The 25,039-nt window shown below is 43.8% G+C and overlaps 1 protein-coding gene across 1 annotated transcript in view; it reads left to right on the plus strand.

The window, feature by feature from the left end:
• Positions 1-25,039, plus strand: part of ARHGAP44 (Rho GTPase activating protein 44) — a 524,893-nt gene that overhangs the window by 492,643 nt on the left and 7,211 nt on the right. The window contains exons 19-20 of the mRNA XM_086928736.1: positions 15,928-16,073; positions 21,010-21,387. Coding sequence (XP_086784862.1) covers positions 15,928-16,073; positions 21,010-21,387 — 524 coding nt within the window. The remainder of the gene's footprint in view (positions 1-15,927; positions 16,074-21,009; positions 21,388-25,039) is intronic.

Raw genomic sequence — 25,039 nt, forward strand, 5'->3', positions numbered from 1 at the left:
CAGAACCAACGAAACGCACATGCACGGAGCATCAGGCGCCAATCCCGGAGCGCGGCAGAGGGCGAATGACGGTGCAACGACCGACTGAATTGAAAGTACCCGCTACGCTCAGCAACGCAGGGGAGGTACAAGGTGGTGCCGTGCCAAGGCACAAGGGCACAGAGTGACCAGTTGGCGGCCCATAAGGGAAAGCGCAGGAAGAGAGTGTGCAACGCACTACGCGAGATCAACGCGGCGAGCCCAGTACCACGCACAGTAGGAGAGGGAAGCACAGCCCGACTCGCACTCACCCTCCGGCCACGGCAAGCTGGCGGAACAGCAGGGACGAGGAGAGGGGCCAAGCGAAGCGGACAGGGCCAGACCGCGAGCGAGCCCAACAACTGAGGGGGCAACAGGAGGTGCAAACAGCAGGGGGAACAGTGAGGAAGACGGAGACGAAAGACAAGCGCCAGGCAGCCCGCCCAAACGCGCAGTTCCTGCACAGGCAGGCCCGAGGGGCGACAGAAGGATGTCTACGCCGTCTACTTCCCTCACCCACATTGTGCCATTCCTCCCAAAAAGAGGAGAACCCATGATGCCCTGGGAAGATTGGAAACGGTACTTCCTAAATTATTTAGAGGCATTGGAAGACAAAAGTGAAGCGGCGTACTCGAGCCCGAGGAGAAGGAAGATACTGTTACACAACCTGGGCCCAGAGGGGCTGAGAGTATTTAACACCGTCAAAGGTCCGAGTGACGCGACTGACACGGATGTGTTTAGACATGCCATAGAGGACTTGGATGCGCACTACAGACCGGTAGTGTGCGTGGCCATAGACAGACACCATTTTTTCCAGAGGAAACAAGAGAGAGGAGAGACGGTCGATGAGTACGTGGCGGCTCTACAGAAGTTGGCACTGACGTGTAAATTCGGGAACCTCCACGACGAGCTGGTGAGGGACCAGATCATAATGCACACGTCGAGCACACACATCCAGGAAAAACTGTGGGTAAACGGCGATGCTCCCCTGAAGAAGGTATGGGCCTTAGTGAAAAAGGTGGCAATGTCCAAACGATGTGCCAAGGCGGCCAGGAAAGACACAGGAGGAACACAAACGGTCTGTAGAGTCATGACGCACAACAAGAGTGACAAGACCAGACAAAGGGAACCACCCAGGGGCCAAGACACCAGAAGGGGCCCACAGACAGGGGGGGCAACCCCGAAGACAGGAAGGGGAGGACGACCAAGCTGTTACAGATGTGGAAGCACATCGCACCTGGGCAACGACAAGGTGTGTCCGGCGTTTAGGGCGAAGTGTGCATTCTGTGGAGTATTTGGCCATTATGAAAAGGTGTGCCGCCGGAAAACCAAGAGCGCCGCCATCACATACATAGACCAGGGAAACACGGAAGAAGACGATACACAGGTGGAGAAAGAGGACCTCGAGGAAGTCCTCTACATTGATGCCCAAGTCCTGGACGTGGGATATAAAGAGTCAGACAAACCAAGACTCAACATGCACATCGGAGGAGTACTGATTGAAATAATAGCAGACTCAGGAGCCCCCATCACCATTGTTCAAAGCCAGTTATGGGAAGAAAAGTTTGGGACTAAAATAAAGGAAGAACTGCGTCCCATGGACGTGAGACCAGTTACTTACACTGGCCAGAGAATACCCATGCTGGGCTATTACCCATTGCTCTTCGAATTCAAAGGGCGACAGGCCAACTGCAAACTGTACATCGCAGAGAAGGGGCCATCTGTGCTCAGCTGGAAGGACCAAGGTGCGCTGGGAATCCAACTTAACCCAGGAGGAATAGAAAAGGTGCTACTGATGAAAATGGAGGAAGGACGCGAAGATGAGGCCTGGCACAGAGAATACCCGAAGGTGTTCAATGGACAGATAGGAGAATTGGCCAAGTACAAGCACCTGATACGGTTGAAGGAAGGAGCTAAACCGGTCATCCACAAGGTGCAAAACATCCCTTTCCGATGCAGAGAGGCAGTGCAAGCGGAAATCGACAGATTGGAGAAAAGCGGGGTGATACAGGCCATAGAGAGAGCGGAGTGGGTCTCACCCTTGGTGGTAGCTCAAAAGCCGAACGGAAAGGTGAGGCTGTGTGTCGACCTCAAGAAACTTAACAAAAGCATCTTGATAGACACATTTCCCCTCCTGCGCATAAATGAGATGCTGGCCAGGACAAAAGGAATTAAATGGTTCTCTACGGTGGACTTGTCATCGGCCTACCATCAGGTAAAACTCCATCCCTCCAGCAGTCATCTTACATCCTTCATAACACCTTTCGGGTGTTACAAGTTCCTGAGAATGCTGTTTGGGTTGGCATCGGCCGCTGCCGTCTTTCAAAAACTGATGCACAGACTCTTTCAGAAGGTGGAAGGAGTTCAGTTCTTCCAGGACGACATCCTAGTCATGGGCAAATCCAAACAGGAGCACAATGAGAAACTGCATACCGTGCTACGCACATTACAAGAAAACGGACTCACCGCGGAGTGGACAAAATGCAAATTTGGTGTACCGTCAGTGACCTACCTCGGTCATGAGGTTAGCGAGAAGGGAATAGAGCCAAAGAGAGCCAACATGAAAGCGATAATGGACGCACCAGCCCCAGGGAAGAAAGAAGACATTAGGTCATTCCTGGGCATGGCCGAATTCTGCAGTAAATTCATTCCCAACTTTGCCACCAAGACGCACTACCTACGCCAATTACTTAAAGAGAGAAATGGGTTCAAATGGAACAAGGAAGAGCAAGAGGAATTTGAGATCCTAAAGCAGGAAATGGGCGAAGCCATACCGCTGAAAGGATTTGACCAAGACGCACAATCCGTACTCACTACCGATGCCAGTGACCGGGGCCTGGGGGCAGTGTTAATGCAGAAGTCAGACAATGGTGAAACATTTACAGTCAGCTTCGCATCCAGATCCCTGGTGCCCAACGAGGAGAAATTCAGTGTCATCGAAAAGGAAATGTTAGCTGTGGTGTGGGCGATGGAACGCTTCAGACAATAATTGTGGGGAGCCAAGTTCCTAGTCCGCACAGACCATAAGCCCCTGATAAAAGTTTTAACATCAAATGGTCATGCACATGCCACTCCGAGAATTGCAAAAATTACATTAAGGCTACTAGACTTTGTGTACGAAGTGGAGTACATACCGGGGCCCCAGAACAAAGTAGCAGACTTTCTAAGTAGAGCGGCGGCCAAGGAAGAAGCGGACAAACAAGAGACACCGGGGTGGGAATGCTACATGGTGGCGACCGTACAAGACATGGAGCAAGTGATCAGTGAGCATGAGTGGGCAGAGGCCTACAGACTAGATGAGGACCTGGAGGCGGTAAAGGGATACGTTATCCACGGGTGGCCGGAGAAAAGGCACCTGAAAGAAACCTTGAGGAGGTACTGGGAAGTGAGGGAGGAACTGTCACTCGGGGAAAACCCCCTATTCCTGCTAAGGGGCGACAAGGTCATCCCCCCCAGGGACTCATAGACCATTTGATGGCGTTGTTACATGAAGGACACCAGGGGATCACAAAGACCAAAGCCCTAGCTAGACAAGCGTACTGGTGGCCGGCTATTGACGCACAAGTGGAAAGGTATGTGAGACTATGCAACTCCTGCTCCAAGGCGGATAAATCCCAGTCTGTGATGAGACCGCAGTTAGGGAAGTTCCCTGTGCCTGAAGGACCTTGGGAGATGGTGTCCATCGACATCATTGGACCCATCCTGAACACGGAAGGCATACAGAAGTATGCTATAGTATTGGTTGACAGATACTCCAAGTGGCCGGAGGTGGAAGTGAAAGACACAGTGGAAACTGAAGCGGTCATAACGTTTCTGAACGCCATATTTACAAAGGAAGGAATCCTCAAGGTCATAACATGCGACAATGGGCCACAATTCACCTCGGCCAAATGGGAGGCTTTCATTTCCAGGAATGGGATAGAGGTTAAGCACACCCCCGTATAACACACAGCGGGAAATGGACAGGTGGAACGTTTTAACAGGGTAATAATGGGGACAGTCCAAGCAGCTATAAACGATGGGCAAGATTGGGAGGAGTTGCCCAAGATGCTATGGGCCTACCGTATTACGCCAGGCAGCACAGGCTACAGCCCCTTTAAGGTACTGAGGGGGAGAGAACCATTCACTAAAGACAATGTCGCGTGGAGGCAAATGGTGGTGCAGAGCAAATGGTCACAGCGATAGTACGAAGAAATCTGGAAAAAGCGCAAGAGATGTACACCGAACATTTCAACAGGAGACGCAATGCGCAAGGAGTGTCACTGGAGAAGGGTGATTGGGTGAGAGTGAAGGTAGTGACCATGAGAAGGAAAGGTGAGAGCAAGTTCACGCCGCCCCTGCAAGTTCTAGAGCCATATGCCAGATCGGCACTACTCAGTGATGGCAAGGTGTGGTCGCAGGACAGAATGGCGAGATGCAGCAAAATCCTGAAGTGGGGAGCGGAAACAGATGAAGAAGCGGGAGAGTATGTAGAGATAGTGAATGAGGAATGTCGAGGAAGGAGACAAGAGCAGGTAGGAGGAACGCAGCAAGTAGAAGAGAGAGAGAACGCACAGGATGGGTGTAACAGTGAATGAGAGAATGGATATGACACAAGTAGGAAAGGAAGTGAGAAAGAGAGACCAGAAGGGATAAAGGAAGGAACTGAGACACGGGGTATGGTGGCGGTGCCAGAAGCACAAAGAAGCGAGAAGGATGAAGGTGTGGTGAAGACGAGAGAAGGAAGAACTGTAAGAACTCCCAGGAGGTTCAAGGACTTTTATATGGACATTAAGTAAGATGTTTATTCCTGTTTTATGTTGACAGTTACATGAAGGGGGGAGATATGTGGTAACGGTCTAGTTGTTTCCAACTAGCGCCGGAACCGGAACACCTGAACAGGAACCGGAAGGCGGCCATTTTGTGAGGCGCCGACTGGCTCAATGACAGTCACGCAAACCCGGCGCTCCGGGAAATAAAGTGCAACCTAAATACACGCCTGGCTCCTAGTTTCCTTTACGAGAAGTGTTCCCACAAGAATTCCCTTCAGAGAAATAGCAGCTCCGTGGCAACATCTCGAGCGTGCACAATAATGAGATATTACGTCACATGCTGGATACTCGAACAAGGCAACCAGGGACTGGTGTGGCTCCTTAGACATGTTAAGCATGAGACCATGGTTAACAGACCAGCTCCGTGCTCCACCACAACGCTGCAACACATGTCCTCAGAATGCCAGTACATGTCAGTACATGTCCACTCAAACAAAAGAACACCGTAGAGGCAATTTGCAGCCAGTAACATACCTCCAAAATGTAGAAACGATATACCAGCAATGTGCTGCTTTGCAAAGATACGGATGTAGAATTCCTATGGTAATGGAACAAACTACTCCCATTCTTTTGGACAACAATATGTAGCCAAGTACCAAAATCCAAATGTGCTGGGGATCACACAATGTAGCTGACGCAAAGTCCCAGAATCAGTCACACAGTTCCTTGACAGATACAAGGAATTACCATAATGCTCAATGTTGATTTGAGATAAAGCTTCCACAACCTTAACTCTGTTTTGAGATGATGGTGAAAGCGTACAACAGACGGTAGTGTCAAATCCAAAGTCCAAATTCTGTATAGTATATGAGCATAGCACACCAGGACTAGGGATGTCCAATGGTGAGGACGCTGGTGGGGCTGAAAGGCGTACTGCTGCATCCTTACTTGTTTCATGATGTCTTCTTTGGTTTTTTGTGAGGAACATATTTCTTCCTTTTTGTCGTTGTAGTTGTTCTGTGTAGAACATCCTTGTTTCATGTACACAGTTTTACCTTTGCTGTGGATACCTCTTCTTGTGTACATTGTTCTTGTTTCCACCGTATTTTCTGTAGATTGCGCCATCTAGGTACACCTGTGTTTGCCAGGTACCTAAGATCCGCTTGTTCCACGTAGGATACATCACCAACCCATCGCCATCAAATGTAGTGAGGAGGTCAACGCAAGAAGGTTTTAATTCAGGAAGCTTTATTCAGGTAGATAACAAGTAGCGTAGTTCCATACAACAAGTTGTTAAGTTGTGAAGGTGAGCCCCACCAGGAGCAGCCTGCCTGCTGCTCAGCCTATGCTCAGTAGTCACTTCATCTCTCTGTCCCAACATTCCGAGGCACATCAGACTCCAACATTCTATTGGGCACGGAGCACAGGCACTGGCTGAGCAGGAGGTGGAAAATACATTACAATACAAATGCAGGATACTACAAAAACATTAGAGACCTGTGTGTGTCATTCAGTGCTGAATTTTGTGGATGGCAACATTTGTAGAATGCATAGAGTATTCTTAGTATACTGCTACCAAGGCGTGTTCCTTCTGTAACTCAAACTTTGGGCTAAAACGCAGTTGACATGGCTGTAGTTCTGACATCTCCTGGTCCATAACATATGTAAACCAACACTAGTGATGGTCGATTTTTACCAAAATGAGTGAGAATGTTGCAAGTTACAACATTTTCTGTTAGTAGGATTTTAATATGTAATTAATATAGTAGGTTTCCAGATCTGAACATGATCAATCAATCAGCATTTGTATGGCACAGCACTTTCACCCCTAGGGGGATCTGGGCGCTGAGGGTGCTGTGTCTCCGTCAAAAAGCCAGGTCTTGAGTTTCTTTCCAAAGTCCCCCAGAAAGGATGCTGTATGAAGGTGGAGGGGCAAGTCATTCCAGGTCTTGGCAGCGATGTTGGAGAAGGAGTGCCCCCCTGCTGTGGCTGTGATGTATGTGGAGGGTGTGAAGGCAAGTGTGGCAGAGCACAGCTGGCTGGTAGTTGGAAATTTTGTTGTAGAGCTTTGTGTGAGGATCTTGAACTGGCATATCTTCTGGATGGGGAGCCGGTGGAGGTTACTGAGGTGAGGGGTCATGTGGGTCCATTTTGGGAGGTCGAGGATGAGTCTCCTATGGAATTCTGTACGGGCTGGAGTCTTTTGTGGAGCTGGGTGGAAAATCCGACATAGGGAGCGTTGCCATCGTCAAGGTGGCTGGTGATTAGGGCTTCCGTGATGGTCTTCCTGGTGTTGATTGGGATCTGTAACCACTATGTGTCAGTGGAGAGTACCCCACTATCCACAATAAGGGGTAAGAGAGGTGAAGAATGAGGATACCTCCTCCCAAGCTCAAACTATACTCACAATAAGTGTATCCAAACCCTGAGCGAGCGCCGGGGACCGGGGATACCAAATAGGTTTACCAACGGGCAGGAACTTTGATGTACGTTTGACTACAAGGCTACCCCCCTCCCGGGACATGCATTTTTACCTCAAATAGGCCAGAATTTTTCGTGACAGAAGAAGGGAGATAAGTATTCTCCCGATCGTGATTGTTTTTGATTATCACTATATGCCACAATGGTTGTAGCTTTCTGCACCTTCAAAACATATACATAGGTCAACGTAGTTACTCTGATCAATTACAGGGAGGATATTACTTTTTGCCCTGACGAAAGCTCGGGAACATTTTTGGCCAACCACTTGGGCTGAAACATATTAGCAGTTTTTTTTTATCTTAGGGTCCTAACCTCCTAGAAAGACCAGCTTTTATTTTTTTTAACATCCACTACATCCCCACTAATAAAGGGATACCTAGAGGTGTAGTAGGATTTTTATTCTTTAAGTCCCCCTGGCCTATGTCTCCTAAGAGCTCCCTGAAAGACGGTTGAACCCATCCAGACCTTTAGGAGTCTGGGTGAACCCGATGATGAAGCCTGACACCAATAGGGTGTGTGAGGGTTAAATAACGAAAGGAAATCCTTTCTTTTCCACTTTTGTGGCTTTTCTGCCACCAAAGGAGTATCGGTTGATTGAGATTCATCTGAAGATTCTTTGCAGCATGCGAAGGATGTGGAAGCAAGAGGAGGCAACTGCGTTGACCAGTTCTGCTGGCCAACATCTGTGGTCCTATGCGTAGGTGTTCTTCCCAAAGATCAGTACTTCTGTTTTGTCGGAGTTGAGTTTGAGGCAGCGGTCTCTCATCCATTTGGCTACATCGGTCATGGCATTGCAGAACTTGGTTTTGGTGGTGGAGGGGTCCTTGGTGAGCGAGAGGATGAGTTGAGTGTCATCACCGTAAGAGACTACGTTGAGTCTGACAACATCTGCAAGGGAGGTCATGTAGATGTTGAACAGGGTGGAGCTGAGGGAAGATCCTTGGGGTACGCCGCATATGATGTACTTGGGTGCGGAGGTTAAGGGAGGTAGTCGGATGCTATGTGTGCATCCTGAAAGGAAAGAAGCAATCCAATTGAAATTGTTTTGCTGTATGCCAACGTTGTGGAATCCATCAATGAGGGTGTGGTGGGAGATGGTGGGAAACGCAGCAGAGAGGTCAAGTAGGATCAGAGTCATGGTTTCTCTGTAGTTGAGGAGCGTTCTGATGTCGTCTGTGAAGGCAGTCAGCACAGTTCAGTGCTGTGGTTGGCACAGAATCCTCATTGTGAGGCGTTGAGTAGGTGGCCTAGTTCCAGGTATTCGGTGAGCTGTTCGTTGATGGCTTCATCAAGTAGGGGAGCTGTGAGATTGGTCAGTAATTTTTTGGGTTACTAGGATCGTCTGAGCTCTTCTTTAGGAGAGGTCTGACCTCTGTGTGTCTGCATCCGTATGGGAAAGTTGCTGTGGAGATGGAGGTTTTGAGGATGCTGGTGTGCTATGTGCTGATTCTGATATCTCTGAGGTTGAAAAGATGGTGGGGGCAGGAGTTGCTGGGCGGGCTGGAGTGGATGGATGACTGTGGTGATCTGAGTGGTGAGCAGAGACCATGTGGTTATCGTTTGGCTGGTGTTCACTGATTGATTGACGTTATCAAAGCGTGGAGTGGTGGGTTGGGGGTAGTAGTAGTCTTGCTATGGAGGTTGTCTGAGAGTGTGTTGCAGAGATCTTGGGAGGGGTGGATGGTGTTTTCTGTGGCTGCTGGGTGGGAGAATTCATTGACAATTTAAAAAAGTTTCTTTGTGTGGTTGGCTGTGGTGTTGATGCGGTCAGTGTTGGCTGCTCTCTGGCTTCCTTGATGCACAGGTGGTAGTCACTGAGGGCTGCTTTGTGAGTGGTTCAGTTGGAGGGGTCCCTGGTGATGCACCATTGCTTCTGAATCACTAGCAGTTGTGCTTGGTGGTCATGAGCTCTGGGGTGTACAAGCTGGGTTGTTTTGAGGGTTGGTTGGTTTTTACTGGTTTTAGTGGGGCGACTTTGTCAGCGCATTTGTTGATCCAGGCGGAGAAGTTATGTTGGCCTGGCCAAGATCTGCTAAGGTTTTGATTTGTTTGGTGCTGAGGGCCTGAGGACATTGAGTCTTTGTTTCCTTGCACCAGCTGCAGTGGGTGACGTGGTGCTGCTTGTCGATGGTGTTCTGGTAAAGTGGACGATGGTATGGTCAGTCCAGGTGAGCTCTGCGAAATGGAAATGTTGGTATTTGGGCAATGCACTACAGCCATGAGGATTGATGTGAAGGGTAATGTTGCGGGAACAACACAAGCGTTCTCTGCACTGCATTTAGCAGCATATCCACTTTTCAGAAATGTTTGCTTTCACAGGTTGTACATGGAGTAGTTTGCCATGTGGTAAAGACAACTCATAAGCAGGTCACTTGTATAATTTTGATAAAAACAGGCAGAAAGCAACACATTTTGGACTTCCTCAGTACTTTCATCCACGTGAACACACATAAAGCAAGTGCAGTAATGTGGGAAGTGTTTTTTATTCTTGTTGCTGTTTGGTCGCTCTTTTAGAAGAGTTCAGCGAAAAATGTTTTCTTAAAATACTCAAAATAAGATGGCATTGTGCATATTGCCAGTTTTTTAGAAGAAGGCAAGTAAAACTAAACCCTGAATTCACATATATTCTTCAATTACCAATTAAAGATTTAGATCTAGGATAAAAAGGCGCATTTGACTCACATGTTATCTTCATAGCACACGTTGCCCATTGCCCATTTTAAATAAAAATCACAGTCATTTTCACATTTTATATTGTGTTTTTATTAAGCTACTATATTTTCACATTTTTTATTTTTGCTAGGTGGGTGTGGGGTCAATGTGTCAAAAGAACCTTAACCTTATGTCCCAAAAATGGCAAAAACTTTGTTGTTGAAACGTGAAAAAGTAAAACATATATTGAAAAGTTCATGACAGATTACATTTGTCAAATAATTTAGAGGGCATATAGCGAAATATTTTTTAAAAGTACCAAGTTATTTATAGGAACATTTATTCAGGGTTGCCTCTAATCATGAGTTGTGTTTTGCAGAAAGAAAGTTAACACATTCTTTCAGACAAAGTCAAGAAGGAACTTAAAGGAATATTTGAATTTGTTTCAGTAAGATGGTTAATTATACATTATTTTGATCACATTTATGCTGCAAAGATGGCGGTAAAAACTTAAAACAGAGATTATGGAGGGGAAAAAGTAGTACAAGGTTTATAAACAGCAGTCAACGGTGCAGGTAAGCGCAGTGGGATGTATGTCGACAGAAGATGCAGTAGGATTTATTTATTTAATTTTCCATATTCTGTTGACATCCCCCCGCCCGCCGGCCCACCTGACCATGCTTACCTGCACCAGCCGCTGCTGTGTATATGGTGTTACTATAATGTTCAGTATGGAAATTTAAAATATATGCTCTTTGCTCTCCTTTCTGTTTACGGACTACCATAATCTCTTTTTAGGTCTCGGCCTGGCGAAAGCAGCGCATGCGCTGCAGTCACCATGCAGGGGTCTTCTTGGAATCAATATGGATTTCGAAGCCGTGTCTCAGCTCGGCCTGCAGTTTTAATTTGTGCGCGTTGTTTGGCGTCACAAATTATGCAAAAGGCAGTGCAATGATTGCACCGGAGGAATTTCAATCCCTCCTGGTTGCCACCCTGTCCCCTTTTGGCCCTGTCCTCCAGTATTGGATCTTTTACTGGGGGCAGAACACACACTCCTTTAATTATTAGCTATGCACTTTTTTCCCATTCTTGTAATGTGTTGCAATAACAATTGTTATAACCGCTTGTTTTAACTTTGAAACTGAGCTCGGCGTCGCTTCTCGAATACCGCGCTTGGTTTATTGATATATTTATTAACTTTAACACTGAGCACAGCCCCCGCTTCAAGGACACCACGCTCTGAGTTAAAGTTATACAAAATATAAAGAAACTGAGCGCCATGTCGGTGAAGCGGCGCCGCGCTCAGCTTTAAACTTAATGCTTGTTCTTTTTCCCCTCGCAGCCTCATCCGTGTGCATGTTTATTTGTTTTATGTGGAGCCAGGTGTGCAAGCTGGTACGAAGTTTTGCAAGCTTAGTTTCAGCATGAGGCTGCACATGGAGCTCGCTTCTCCCCAGCTCGGACTGCCCCTGTAACCTTTTTGGGGTTTCTTATTAGATGGTATTTGTAGTTTTGCAAAACCTGCACTGTAGATAATTAGTGGGAAAAGTGATTGCGAAGTTTATTAGAAAAGAAGGCCTATATTATTATAGGAGTTACTCTGACTCTGACATGCAGACTCGCTGTAGTGTCACCAGGAGTACAATTGAAGGACGTGAGTTGCATATTTCAGCCCTCATCCTATGTTCCGGGGGGAGGTGGTGGGGGCTTGAGAAGAAGAGCCCACTCATGCATGCACATCTGCTCCACGCGGCCAGGCTTCACAAGCTCCTCAGCTGCTGCGTCACCGCGGCAGTACGCATGGGACCGTCGATGGAGAAAGTGTGTCGGGTTCTGGCAGTGACTTCACCCCTGGGCTTCTGACCATTCCTGAAAACCGTTCTCTTAGTCTTCGTTTATGAATCACTTCGGCACATCGCATTACCTTCCCTGAGAGATGCAGCTAATCCAAGGCCTTGCGCTTGCTGTAAAATCACTCTTCATCGTTCCTCCTTCACAAGTGAGGTTTTTGACTGACTTCCCACATGAAACGACCTCCTAGTAAGCCTGTGACATGTACATAATAAAGGCTCCTTGTTGGTGATGAACATACTCGTTTCTCTGACTCTACCTTTTAAATGAGTCGCCCTTGTTTTGTAAGCGGCCAAACACTGTGCATCCTAAATCCATAGGCAGGGAAATATGTTGGTTTCCTTCGGGTTGTCGGCAATGGCTGTTCAAGTGACAGATGCCGGCGCGTTGTGTTGGTGCTTTATAAAACCAGCAGGTTGCAGAAGATATATAGCGCTGCCTGTTATCGCCCTCTCTCAGCACTATCACAACAGGGCTCCGAGCGATTGCCAGTGACTGAGATTAATACAAGCATTCCATCCATCACCTTGTAGTTGACAACCTAAGTGCAATGGGTATGCACAGACATGGGTCCCGTGCTCACTATGCCACTGGAATCAAGATATACATGGCTGATCAGCCCTTATCAGGGCAACACCAGTCTGAGGTTACCTGTATTTCTGCTTCAGGGAGGACCTGTCTTGGCAGTTTGGGCTGGACCGTTTCCATAGGGAGCAGGGTCAAAGCTGAATTTCATATGGCTGGGTCCAAACTGAGGTGGTATGGTGGGCAAAAAAATATGGAATGGGATGCAGCCTAAGCGATTGCCAATGGATGATATTAATTCAAGCATCCCATCCATCACCTGGTTGCATTCAAATAAATAAAGGCACACGCACAGAAAAAATATAGTGGTCATCTCACTGGCCTTCAAATGAACACATAGGCCCATAGACACAACCTAACAATGTAAAATAGACTTAAAACATGATGTGAACAGCACAGGCAAATGTCTTAAGGCATCCTGAAAGTCATGAAGTTTAACGACAGTAGCTGTTTTGCATTATAACGTATAGGTTTCTGTCACCAAAAACCCTATTGCTATTATTATGCATATTAATTCCTTAGCAGGGATTGGTGTCATTACAACGCAGGCTATTACAACGCCTGCTGTTACAACGCGGTTTTTACATCGCATACCACTACAACGCATAGTGCTTTTAAGCGCTGGATAGTGATTTATTTAATTTACTATTCCAACTCCAGTCCCCGTGGATAGTAGGGAAGGTGTTGGATAGTAAATTAAATATATTCCCTATCCTAGAGCGCCCCCCAGTGCAATGCGTTGTAATGGTTTGCGTTGTAATGGTTGCGTTGTAATGGTAGTGCGTTGTAATAAATGCGTTGTAAGTGATGTTTCCCCCTTAGCAGACATCTCCCCATAACATTATAGAGCAAGAATAGGTGAAGATCAGACAATAAATCCGCATTTATTAGCCCACTCTTTTCTTGGTGATCTAAAAAAGAACAGGGCAGTGTGACACTGGTTTGGCATAATAGAGTACCCCACAATAAATACCTCATCTCTCAAGTAGAGAATCTTCAGTCGTTCTTTGTCATTTGTCTGAAGCATAGAGGAGCAGGAAGACATATTAAATGCTCACAATTATTTTCTATCTGCACCTTTTAGATCTTAATGTGATGTAGACATTTCGCCGTTCATGCACATCTGGGACATGGGGTGGTACTGGACTGCAGAAAAGAGGAGTTTCCTGAGAAATAAGGCAGACTTGAAGGTGTGAGAAATAATGAAAAGTTACTTGTATGAGAAAATTAAAGGAAAATGTATAGAGAAAGGAATAAGGAGCATGAAAGAAATGGCAATGGGAATAAATAAAAGCCATTTTGCTTATAATCACTGGAAATACGCCAGCCTCATGATTTGTATGGAGAAAAAAAGAATAAACAATGATAAGCCTTGGTTTAAAAAAAATTGAAAACCTAACAAGACACTGAAAAACCCTAATTGGAATTAACAAATTCTTACGGAAAACCGTAAAATCTGCCTATGTTTTATGAATGCCAAATATTTAGATATGCAGGATTTTATACATGTGTCCATCCCCCATCGCATTCCAGTCTCATACAAGCCCAAAAAACACAAATAAGTTCAGACTACCACTCATGAAAAATGTTAGAGCCCAATGTACTGAAAACTGGTCGCAGTTATCTTTGTGACTATAAGGATTTTACAAATTAAAATATGTACTGATAGACTTGGTCATAAAATTCCAATTTGGAGTGGTTTGCAATCTGACCTGCTTCATACATATCAACGAGGTAGGTTGTAACCTGCAACTCACTACAATTGATGGCCATTACAGGAATGGTGGCCTCCAAGGGTCAGCCAACCACCATGCCCATTATTGCCTTTGAATAAAAGTAACCTTTTTTTAATGCAGCCTTGTTCCTTAAAGGAAACAGTGCTGTGTTTAAACATTAAAGTTTACCTTTTTTAAAGTTTGTTTCAGAGTTATCAGTGGTCCACTGGATTACGACCTAATTCCTAACAAATTTTATTTTACACTCACAAAGGGGAAGGTATCGTTTTACGACCCCTTCCTCCCCCAACTAGGGAATATGTAATGTTTCAGTGTTCTGCAACTGGATTTCCAAACATTAATGCATCTCATAAGGAACCACGGTTTAGAATGGATGTCTACAATATACCGCTCCAAAAATAGTGATTTGGCATGCAGTCGCAAAGTAATTTTAGGAGTGAATCAAAAGTTACTGACTCCTAAATTGGCTTTAGTGAAATGAAATGAAATGAAAAAGGTTCTTAATAAAGCGCACTGTGACCAAGCGGCTTCCTGGCGCTAGAGGTAAAGAAAACTGAGGGAGATGGGAGAAGCCAGAAGTGATTAGCAGGGATAAGCATTAGAAAACAGATGGGTTTTTAGGGACCTGCGGAATTGGGAGTAGACAGTGATGGATCTGATAGGTAGGGGGAGACTGTTCCAGAAAGAAGGACCCAAAACAGAGAATCTGGTGCCTCCGGTTTTGGATCTACGAAACCGAGGTACATTGGAGAGGAACTGATTAGAGGAACGGAGGGAACGGTTGGGGGTATAGTGAGTGATAAGAGAGTTAGTACATTGTAAAACACGTTTTTGTGGTTGCAAACAGCAATATAAACTTTGTGACCATAAAATGGTTTTCTCCACAAACAAGTATTGTTAATACCGAAAAATATAATGTGGATTGGAACAGAAAAAAATAGGTGGCTATGGAAGAAAGAAACTAGCCGGTGTCTGAACTTGCCTTAGTCCGTTTACAGGGATATGACTTAGTAAAAAGCTCTAGGCTCAAAATGAATCAATTGACACCTTGCATTTGTAAACATGAGAGCCATTCCTTTTCAAAAAATGCTAAGCTTTGTGCCCATCTGGGGACGATTCAGAGAGGCATTTATGAGTACATAAAAGAGTATTACAGGAGTACTTTTGAATGTACTCTTACATACCTTTTTAAATCATTCCCTGTAATCAAAAGTGCAAAGAGAACCATCGTTCCTATTTGTATATGAATATTCTTACATATTTCCATTTTAGATGGTTTGGGGCCATTTAACAAAGATGTACACGCACAAAAAAAGTGCTACGGGAGTATTCTTTCATGTACTCTTAAATGCCTTTATGGATCAACCTCGCAGTGTGGATTCTGACTCCAGGTGGCACGGTCAGCACTGGCATTGTATTGAACACTGTCCTGTCTAAGCAGTTTAAGCTAATATTATGAATAAACAATTAAGTTCATCTTTTGCGGTTCATACAAGAGAAGGTGCATAGATTGTGAGTCTTCTCGGTATTCAGTAATGCAGCCAGCAATGGATGGCAATTCCAGTTTCTAAAGTATCATGTTATGACATGCTATTCATATTCTCGAGTCATGAAACTTTGTCTCCCAAATGTGCCAACTACCCTAACAGCCAATGGAATAGACAATGTTTTAAAGGGACTGTGGGCTGATGCTATTAGTGCTGTATTTATATGAATAGTGAGACAGTTGCTCTTTGAAAAATAAATTAGCAATATGTAACACAGAAAATTTAATAAAATCATGAATGCATATTAACATCAATTTTGAAATTATTTGTATTTTATTGTTATTGTTATTTTTGTTGTTTTTGCAGCACTTTGAAAAACAAAGAACTTTCTCCAGTGTCTGGTCCAAAAGGGAGTATGGGCTCTGGCTATGTGGCGCCTTCTGGTGGTGGTCCACAATCAGCAGTTGCCAGTCAGCTCTCCGTGGACCAGAGCCCTCTTTCCCTGAGAAAAGGTACAAGAATTTTTTTGAAGTGGGTGGGAGGGTAGGAAGGAGTGGACAGAAATAGCCAGAGTTGACTGCAGACAGAAGACTGACCAAGGCTGTCTTTCCTGCAATGGTCTGGTAAGTTTGAAAATCCACAAGGATTGCGGCAGAGTCAGATACAATCTGAAATATTGTTGGCCATATCTCAGACCTACCGACCTTTCAGTGACACCAGCCTCTCAGGAAAATCTCCCTTGATTCGTAAAGGCAAAGCCCACCTATACCCTTGGCAGTGTGCAAGTGCAGAACACAACGCCAACAATACATGCATATTCCTCATGGACTGTATGTGATCTTGTTTGGTCTGTTTTATCACTTACCTGCTGCTTTGAGTATTCTATCTGTGGTGCTAACACCTGTTAAATGTTTGACATTGACTTCTGTCTTTTTTCGATGTTGAATGAGAGGGTATGTAAATGTATAAATGTAACACAATCTCTTTATTCTACTCACAATTCCAATAAACTATGTATGAGTATAAGCTGAAATAAGGCAAAGTGCTTTATTATTAATGTATGGCAATGCTTAGTCCAAAGCAGAAGAAGTGAACTGCTTCGGCATTAATGTCCAAAGCAATACACTATGAGCTGAAGCTGGGAAACTATTTATGAGAAGTGGTGCCACAACGAAATAGGGCAGGCGATGAAGCATATTAAATACACGATTGCTCGATCTCTGGAATAACAAAAAGTGTGTCTGTTGCGATCTGATCATTAGTGCTAGAAAAGTATGTCAAGAATTGATTCAGGATTCGTGAAAATAACATAAAACTACATAAAAACGATTGAACTGAAAGTGTATGCTGTTAGTGGAAGCAAAGATTATATCTGAACATTCCTAAAGAACAGAATCAAGGACAAAGGCATTAACAGAGAGTTAATTAAAGACTGTTGTGCCCTGCTGCTAAAGCACTCCAGCTTCTGGATATATGTTTATGATTAGTCAAGGGCAGTGTGTCATAGAAAATGGGGTACATGGAAGAAGGAGGTTCCTCATTTTGTTGAAGAGCCGAAAAAAATACAATAAACAATTATCCTGAAACTGTTTTTGTAAGACTTTTAATAGTATTTCTCTCCAGTATTACTCTGAATGAACTGTGGACAGATTATATTAAATGTCTAACTCATATATTTCTAAAATCTTTATGTAGAACTTAATTATCCGAGACAAGTAGCTTTGTATTTATTTTAATGATTTATTCATTTGGTGTCTATTAACACATGCACCTATTATAAACAAAACAATATTTGTTATTCATGCACAATGGGTTAAGACATACTGTTCAAGTAGTCAAACAAATTTACAATTGTGAAATGCCTATCTTTTGTCTTGCATACCATGAATCACATAAGTAGGCTCACAAGAAAATAGAAAACTTAAAAGAGTATCTTCTTCATTAATATAAATAGCAATGTAGAGAATCACCCATTTATGAACATTTTTCTGTCTGTTAAAAGCTCCTTTAGTTCATGCAAACGTCAATTTAAAGCTTAATGGCAATAGTAAGGCACAACTAAATTAATCATAACAGTCATTGGTCTTGGGGGACCAACCTTATTAAAAAAAGAGAAAAAACTAGATTATTAGATTTAAATCAAATGTATCACCGATGCAATTTCAGCCCTCAAATTCATTTCTGTCAGCCTTTCCGGGATAAAATGGTGTTTGAAGCAACCTTTTGAATTAGCAATGGCAATTGCTCACTCCTTCATTGGAACAGTTGTGTTAAATAATTCTCCTGTGGAACAGACGAAAGGTTAACCTCTCATAAGAACAATTTGTCATGATCGATTTTTCCTGAACTTCAAGAAGTCCACTTATCACAATAATGTAGGTTAATGTCAGTGCATCTCACTTGTAGAAGAAATACTTAAAAAACAGATAGGCTTCTCATAACTTCATAGGATTCCAATTTATCTTGCAACTTTTTGTAGACTTCAGTGATGGCTGTTCTTAAATATCAGCTCAGTGTGATTAGCCGGTCATCGCTTTAATCATTTCAAAACCCACTGTAATATCAGTCTAACTCCTGATGCAATACATTAAATATGCTTCAATTATTCTAGTAAAAGGCTCCTCTGCTCCAAGATTCTTTAGAGTTTGGCAACACAAAAGAAAATGTAGACCCTTCCCAGTCTTCCCACCTCTTGAATTTGGTCTTTGCTCTGGAGGAAGGTCAGGTTGTTAGATTTCAGAACACATTGGGAGTGAAGGGATGACTTGTAGCCTTGAGATGCAAAGGGACTGAACCATGAAGGCATTACCGCTCAGACATAGCAATTTGAAGACAACTCACTTGGTGACAGGCAACCAAATGCAGTTTGATTAACTGCATGCTGGTTGTGATCACATTTTCTGACTTTTAAGATCAAGTAGATAGGATGTTTTGGACATGCTGAAATATGGGCAATTTAAATAGTAATCTAGTCAAAGTCATTGGGATAGTATAATTCCATGGTGATTAGGATTCCCACTTCTCCTTGATGAAGATCAACATCAATGCATGGAAGAGTGACTTGAAGGTCAGAGTTGCATCAAAGCTTTGTTCCAATTTCCTTGCCTTTTTTGCCTCTGAAGTGGGAAAGGTAAATATAATAGGATGATAATGGATTGTTTTTCTGATGAGTATATGTGCTGGCAGAGGCATGTTAGTATTACCTCTGTTTTATCAGCGTTCTGCTTTAGAGTGAAAGAACTCATCCAGGAGGCCTCTCACCCCTCGGAGACAATGGATAAATCAGGAAACTATCACAAAGATAAACTGAAGGTTATGCAATTTGTTCACATTGAAGAGAGGGCTGGTAAACTTGTTAAATAACATTAAGCCATTGGAGAACATTTAAGGCCTGATTAGGAGTATGGGTACTACTAAATAATGATATGACATGGTACGTTATCTATTTGGTGCAATAATTAGCACCTATTACGAGTTTCTAGGGAACAACATTCAGATTTTGATACCAAAATCCGCATAATGCTGTAAACACAATATGCTTTTCAATATTAAATTTTGGCAGGTTTCACCACCAGCAATGTGACAAATGTTTAGGTATTTAGCACCTCTGATAATTATTGGGTGTGTTAAATAACAATGTATTAGTAATTCTGACCCCTGGAGGGGGTTATACGGGAATCGGAAAATGATGACCCACTTGTAATCAAGCCTTTAATTGTAAGGTAGGTGGAAGTAAAAAACCCTATCGACTCATTGCTTCCTCACTGACATTAAAGAGCTAAATAATGGACTTCCAGAGTTAAAGAGAAGCTCCAAAATAGAAATACACTTGACATGGTACAGATAACTAAAGCATAATAGACAGAGATAGCTACTTTTGTCGTTCCACAAAGAGAACAGTATGTTTTAGTCACATGATAAGACTAACAGCCTGACTTATATGAGTCAAGACAATTGTCAGAATCCACAAAAACATGCAGTTGATCTGCCACGTTAAAACTTAACAATTGACCAATAGTTTTTTTATTTTTTAGGATGTAATGTTGGCTTCATTGATGGGCTCGGAATGGGGGTGGAGGGGGGTCTTTAACCACTGTGCAGCAATTCCAAATTGTGATGTCACCTTCATTAATTTAGACTCACCTGTGATAGGGAGGTTGGGAAATGCCAGTCAATGTTAAAAAGTAGATTTCTAAATATTTTATATTAAATTACATTATCAATCAGCCAAACAACTATTCTATTGAAAATATATGGACAGCCATGCTTTTCATAGAATATCTATAGTACTCTAAACATTATCTTTAGAGTGAAGAAATTATAATGGGTCATATGTGAATCTACATTAATAATTACCATGGAGATTTGGTCACACCATTTTGCGGAGCGCTGCTTTAGGATTAAGGGACCTCATAGAAATTGTATAAATGTGAGCCTGTGTATTGGGTTTTGGATATACCTTGAATTACGACTTCATTGTCCAAGTTCTTATAAAAAAATCTATATAAAGAAGTGATAACTACGTGCAACATTGACAAAGATGAGCTTGTGGCGGCAGTGGGCATGAAATACCATGCTTGTTAGTCAACACAAAGGCCAATCAGGACCTAGAAACTTACATTGTGGTAGAAATACCTTAGACACTTGCTTATGTCATATCATCTATGGAGGTTACTGCTTGCTTTCTAGGCACCTTTTCCAACTGTCCAAAGAGCCTTTTATTTAAATCATTACTTCCCTTCCTAAATATAAATTAAATTGCAGCCCCTGTGGCGTCTTTTCTGCATATATCATATAGCCCACAGTTTCTAGACAACCATTATATCTTCACCCTCAAAGCACAGTTCACAAAGTCAGCCCCAAGGCAAAAGTAGTCATTTTTTCTGAAACTTGTTAGGAATGTGATTTGAAAAACAGTCATACCAGTCATGAGTTATTCTATTTCATCAGATACCAGATTTGATTGGGTCTGTATTATTGTTTAACCCCTTAAGTGCTGCTGACGGCCAATGGTCGTCAGCAGCGCTACCTCCCCAGTGCTGCGCACGACCATTGAACGTCCATTCAGCACTAGTTCTAATGGACAGCGCAGCACTGGGGAGAAATGTTTACACGCAGCTAAGGTGTTAACGTAAGTGTTTACATTTTGATAAAGACTATGTGTTTGCTTGGAAATAATGATGCTGCAAGTGACGCAATTTTCCCTCATGTATGGTAATACATTACAGGGCACACATGATGCTCAAAATTATAATACCAATTGCCTCCCAATACAGATGAAAATAATTTGTGAAGTGTGCTTCCAAGTTTCCTGTGCTTTCATTTCATAAAATGTGAGTTGATGTGGCATGATGGCAGCTGCTACCTGCATATTGTGTACGTCTGATGGTCTTTGTGTTACAGCTCTGTTTGCTCTTCTTCTCCCTTTTCTTTCTTCTCTCCTTACAGTCTCCAAGAAGCTGGCACCAATTCCACCCAAGATTCCCTATGGTCAGTCTGGTGGTATGTCAGACCAATCTACAGGCCAGCCATCCCCGGTCAGCCTCTCCCCCACCCCTCCCAGCACCCCTTCGCCGTATGGACTCAACTACCAGCAAGGCTACTCTCTGCCTGTCTGCCAAGGCTCGGGGGCCACCACACCCTCCCTATCCTCACCGCCTTCCTTGACCAGCACTTTAACCAAATCCAGACCCACTCCTAAACCAAGGCAGAGGCCCACGCTACCACCCCCGCAACCCCCCTCAGCAAGCATGTCCGGAGCTAGCCCTCAGTCCGCGGAGCACCCTATATTAGATGGCCTGTCCCCGGGGGAAAGCATGTCCACAGGTAATCAAGTGCCCCATGGGTTAAAATGTATTGCATGTGGCAGGGGAGTGCTCGGGACAAAGACTTGGGGGGACTGGATGTGGGTGGACTGGGAATTGATGATAGAATGATGTAAATCAGATATCACAGCAGGAGACATAAAAAGCAGTATATGACAGGTAGAGCTCAGTAAAACTAGCTTACACAAGTCTAAACTACCAAGAAATGTTTTATAGTGGCAGGCTTAGAGTATTACATACTAAAAGAGCTATGTTTATAACAAAATACTCTTTAGGTACCAATGATAAAAAAATAAACAGCAAGTGGCATGCATTGCACATTGTGTATAACACATAGGTCAAACTAATGTTAGAGTTAGGTGTAATAAAAAGATCTGTTTTTGTTTTTTAAAAGACCTTAGAAATTCACAGAAAAAAGAAAGGGTTACACAACATTATAGTTAGATGAAATTGTCAGTGACAACATTAACGTTTTGATCTAAATTAAAAAAAAACAGAAATTCACCAATTATAGTTTGCAGAGCTAACTAAACCGTACACCCCAGCCATGCACTTCAAATGACTCACATATTCTATCACTCCCTACGTGTTGTATGACATCAATTATGACATCACTGATTACATCTCAAATGGCACCATTGATGACATCACTGATGACACCATCCAAGCTTCTTTTGCACTCACTGCTCTATAAACTGGTATCGTCATCACAGATACAGCTTTCATCATTAATGTCCTCACAGAAACAACTTGCATAATTAATGTCATCACAGAAACAACTACCTTAGGTGTAGAAAGCATGGGTTATGTGCCACATTGACCCAATGCCAATATGCTTCACAGGTGGCATAATTCGCATTAACAATTAACCACAGATATATGTGAAACCCTCATTGTCTACGGTGTTTTATCTGTATACAACCTTTAAGAGAAAGCCAAGTTTCCAAAAATACTGAACATCTGTTCCAAAATTAATGCTGTGCTATGGACAGCTTTTATATGTATCAAACCTGTGTAGGCACTGAACGAACCTACACTGAGAAATTAAGTTGATATGAGTAGAGAAGTGGGTACTGTAAACAGTAGTCACTCTACAGAGAAAGATTATACTGTAGCACACTTTTTGCAGACATTGAAGCTCTCATGAGAAATACACTACAGAGTATTAAAAAGTATCTTCTAAGAACAGTGTACACTCTACGCAACATTCTCAAAAAAGACACAATTGGCTTAAAATAAGCAATGTCTGAAGGTGCTAAATATTAAACTACCTGTAGCCTTCATACTGTGGTGAGAACTTAACAGATAGCCCATCTTCTGAAGCAAAACAAGCACATGTACATAGTTTAATATCGGGCGCACACAGTCTTCTATGTAACATAGAAATTGTGATGATGAGAGGATTCTTTCTAATAACTCAAGGCTGCTTACAACATTTAGTATGTTGTATGTATTGTCATTGCCCTCTGGCAAATATTTTCTGCAGAGCCTAAAAACTTGTGTGGAACATGCTGAACACAAGTTGTCAACTGTCATCTGTACACAGGGTTACTCTCCAACGTATAATTTTATAATGTGTTCAACACACCTATGATGCAATAGGAGTGGATTGTTTTTGTGAACACTTTCACCCACTTATACTCACAACAAAAACATCTTTTTATCACAACTAACTATAACGTTACTTTAACCTTTTTTTTCAGTGAATTTCTAGGGCTTTTTTAATGTAAATTAATATTTAAATACAATACACAAAGCCAACCCCGCCACATTGCCCCCCTCCCCAAACCTAATCAAGCTCAGTAGGCCCCGGGAACCCCAGGGCCTCTTTGATTTTAAAGGGGGCCATGCAGGCTCCCTTACCCTAGCCTATTAGGCCCTGGGGACCCCTTCCACTAGGGCCTTATTTTATGAAAAGGGAGGGGGCCATGTGGCCCTCCTCCCGAGCCTTATTAAGCCCTGGGGACCCCATCACTGAGGGTCATTTTTTAACTAAAGGGGATGGGGACCATTGCCCCCCCACAATCCTTATTAGGGCCTAGAGACCCCTTTCCCCAGGTACGTTTTTTGTAATCTAAAGGGAAGAGGGCCGCCTTCCCAAGGCTTATGAGGCCCACGGAGCCCATCCTTTTGGCCTTTTTTATGACTAGGGAGGGGGACTTAATGGCCCCACTCCCCAATCCGTATTTGGTCTGAGGAACCCATCCCCCAAGGCTGTATTTTTTTTTTTTATAAAAGCGAAGCATGGCAAACCACACCCCCAGGGCAATTTCTAAAATTAAAGGGGAGGGGGCTGCGCGGCACCTCTCATGAGCCTTGTTAGGCCCTATGGACCCCCATTCCCTATACTCTTTTAAATAAAGGGAAGGGAGGCTGCGCGTCCCCATCCCTGATTTTGTCAAGCCCTTAGGCACCCCATTCCCTAGGGCCATTTCTAAAAATGAAAGGAAAGGAGGGCAATGCGGCCTCCTCTCTCCATGCCTATTAAAGCCCTTAGGACCCCATTCCTCATCATCATACATATATATGAAAAACGGGAGGGGGATGCGCGACCCCTATGCCCAGGCCTCTTAAGGCCATGGGGACTCAATCCCCCAGGGTCAATGTTAAAAGGGGAGGGAGCTTCTGAGCCATTATCAGCCCAAGGGAGCCCGGGCCAGTGCTTCTAAAAGGTGGGTGCCCAAGTACCCCCACTATACACCTGTTGGGGCTCCAGGGGAAGCCCCAAAGCCATCAAGGCCTAAGCCTCCCCACATGCAGCAGAAGCCAGCATTGCTCCTTCCCAAGGAAGCAGCTACTAATGCTGCTCCCACCAGCCAGAAGCAATATGTTGATCTGTTTCCCTGCCTGCATCACTGAATGCAAGGAAACAGTTCAAAAGCCCACTCCTAGAAAGTGGAAGCATTTTTGAATGTCCCACCCACTGGGTGCAGACTTGGTGTTTGATCCTGCTTGGCGGGAAATTTAAAAATGCTTCCACCAAGTGAAAGCAAAGCATGGAAACTACCATGTCCCAGGAGTGGGCTCCCCAGGATATTACTAGTGAGCCGGTCCCAGCGATGGGATCCCCAGGCCATCAATGGCTCGGGGAGGGGGCTGTGTGGTTCGCTCCCCTAGTCTAAGTCATTTTGGACACGGGGGCTCCTTTGGGATCTTAGAGGCTTTGCATGGGGATATATAATTGTTGATGAATTGCATCCATTCCCATGCAAAAGCATCTGTGCCAGTATTGTCCATCAGCCATAATCCATCAGGTCAGTGTGCTGCATGCACCAGTCTTTGAAGTCATAGTAGGAAAGGTTCAGACAAGTAAGGCCCCTGTAGAAGGAAGGAAGGGCTAAGTGGCTGTGCTCCCAAGATGGTTGCTGTTTACCACCTGACATCTCTGCTAAGGGAGAGAGGGGATTTATTTAGCTACATGGGAAGTTTGTATTGTCAAAAGAGCCACTTATAATACCATTTTAATGATGTTGGTATAGAGTTAAAACAGGTGTTGCAGCACAACATTGGGGATGGATTTAAGTACTGTCTGAAAATGGGATGGTTGACTGGTATTTGTTTCCAAGAGGTTCCCTCTCCCATTTCTAATTGTCTTTATACCCTGTGCTCTATGTTCTGTGTAGCAAACCTTCTATGTAATGTACTAGTGTTCA

Source organism: Lissotriton vulgaris, chromosome 7 (genome assembly GCF_964263255.1).
Source record: "Lissotriton vulgaris chromosome 7, aLisVul1.2, whole genome shotgun sequence".
Lineage (NCBI taxonomy): Eukaryota > Metazoa > Chordata > Amphibia > Caudata > Salamandridae > Lissotriton > Lissotriton vulgaris.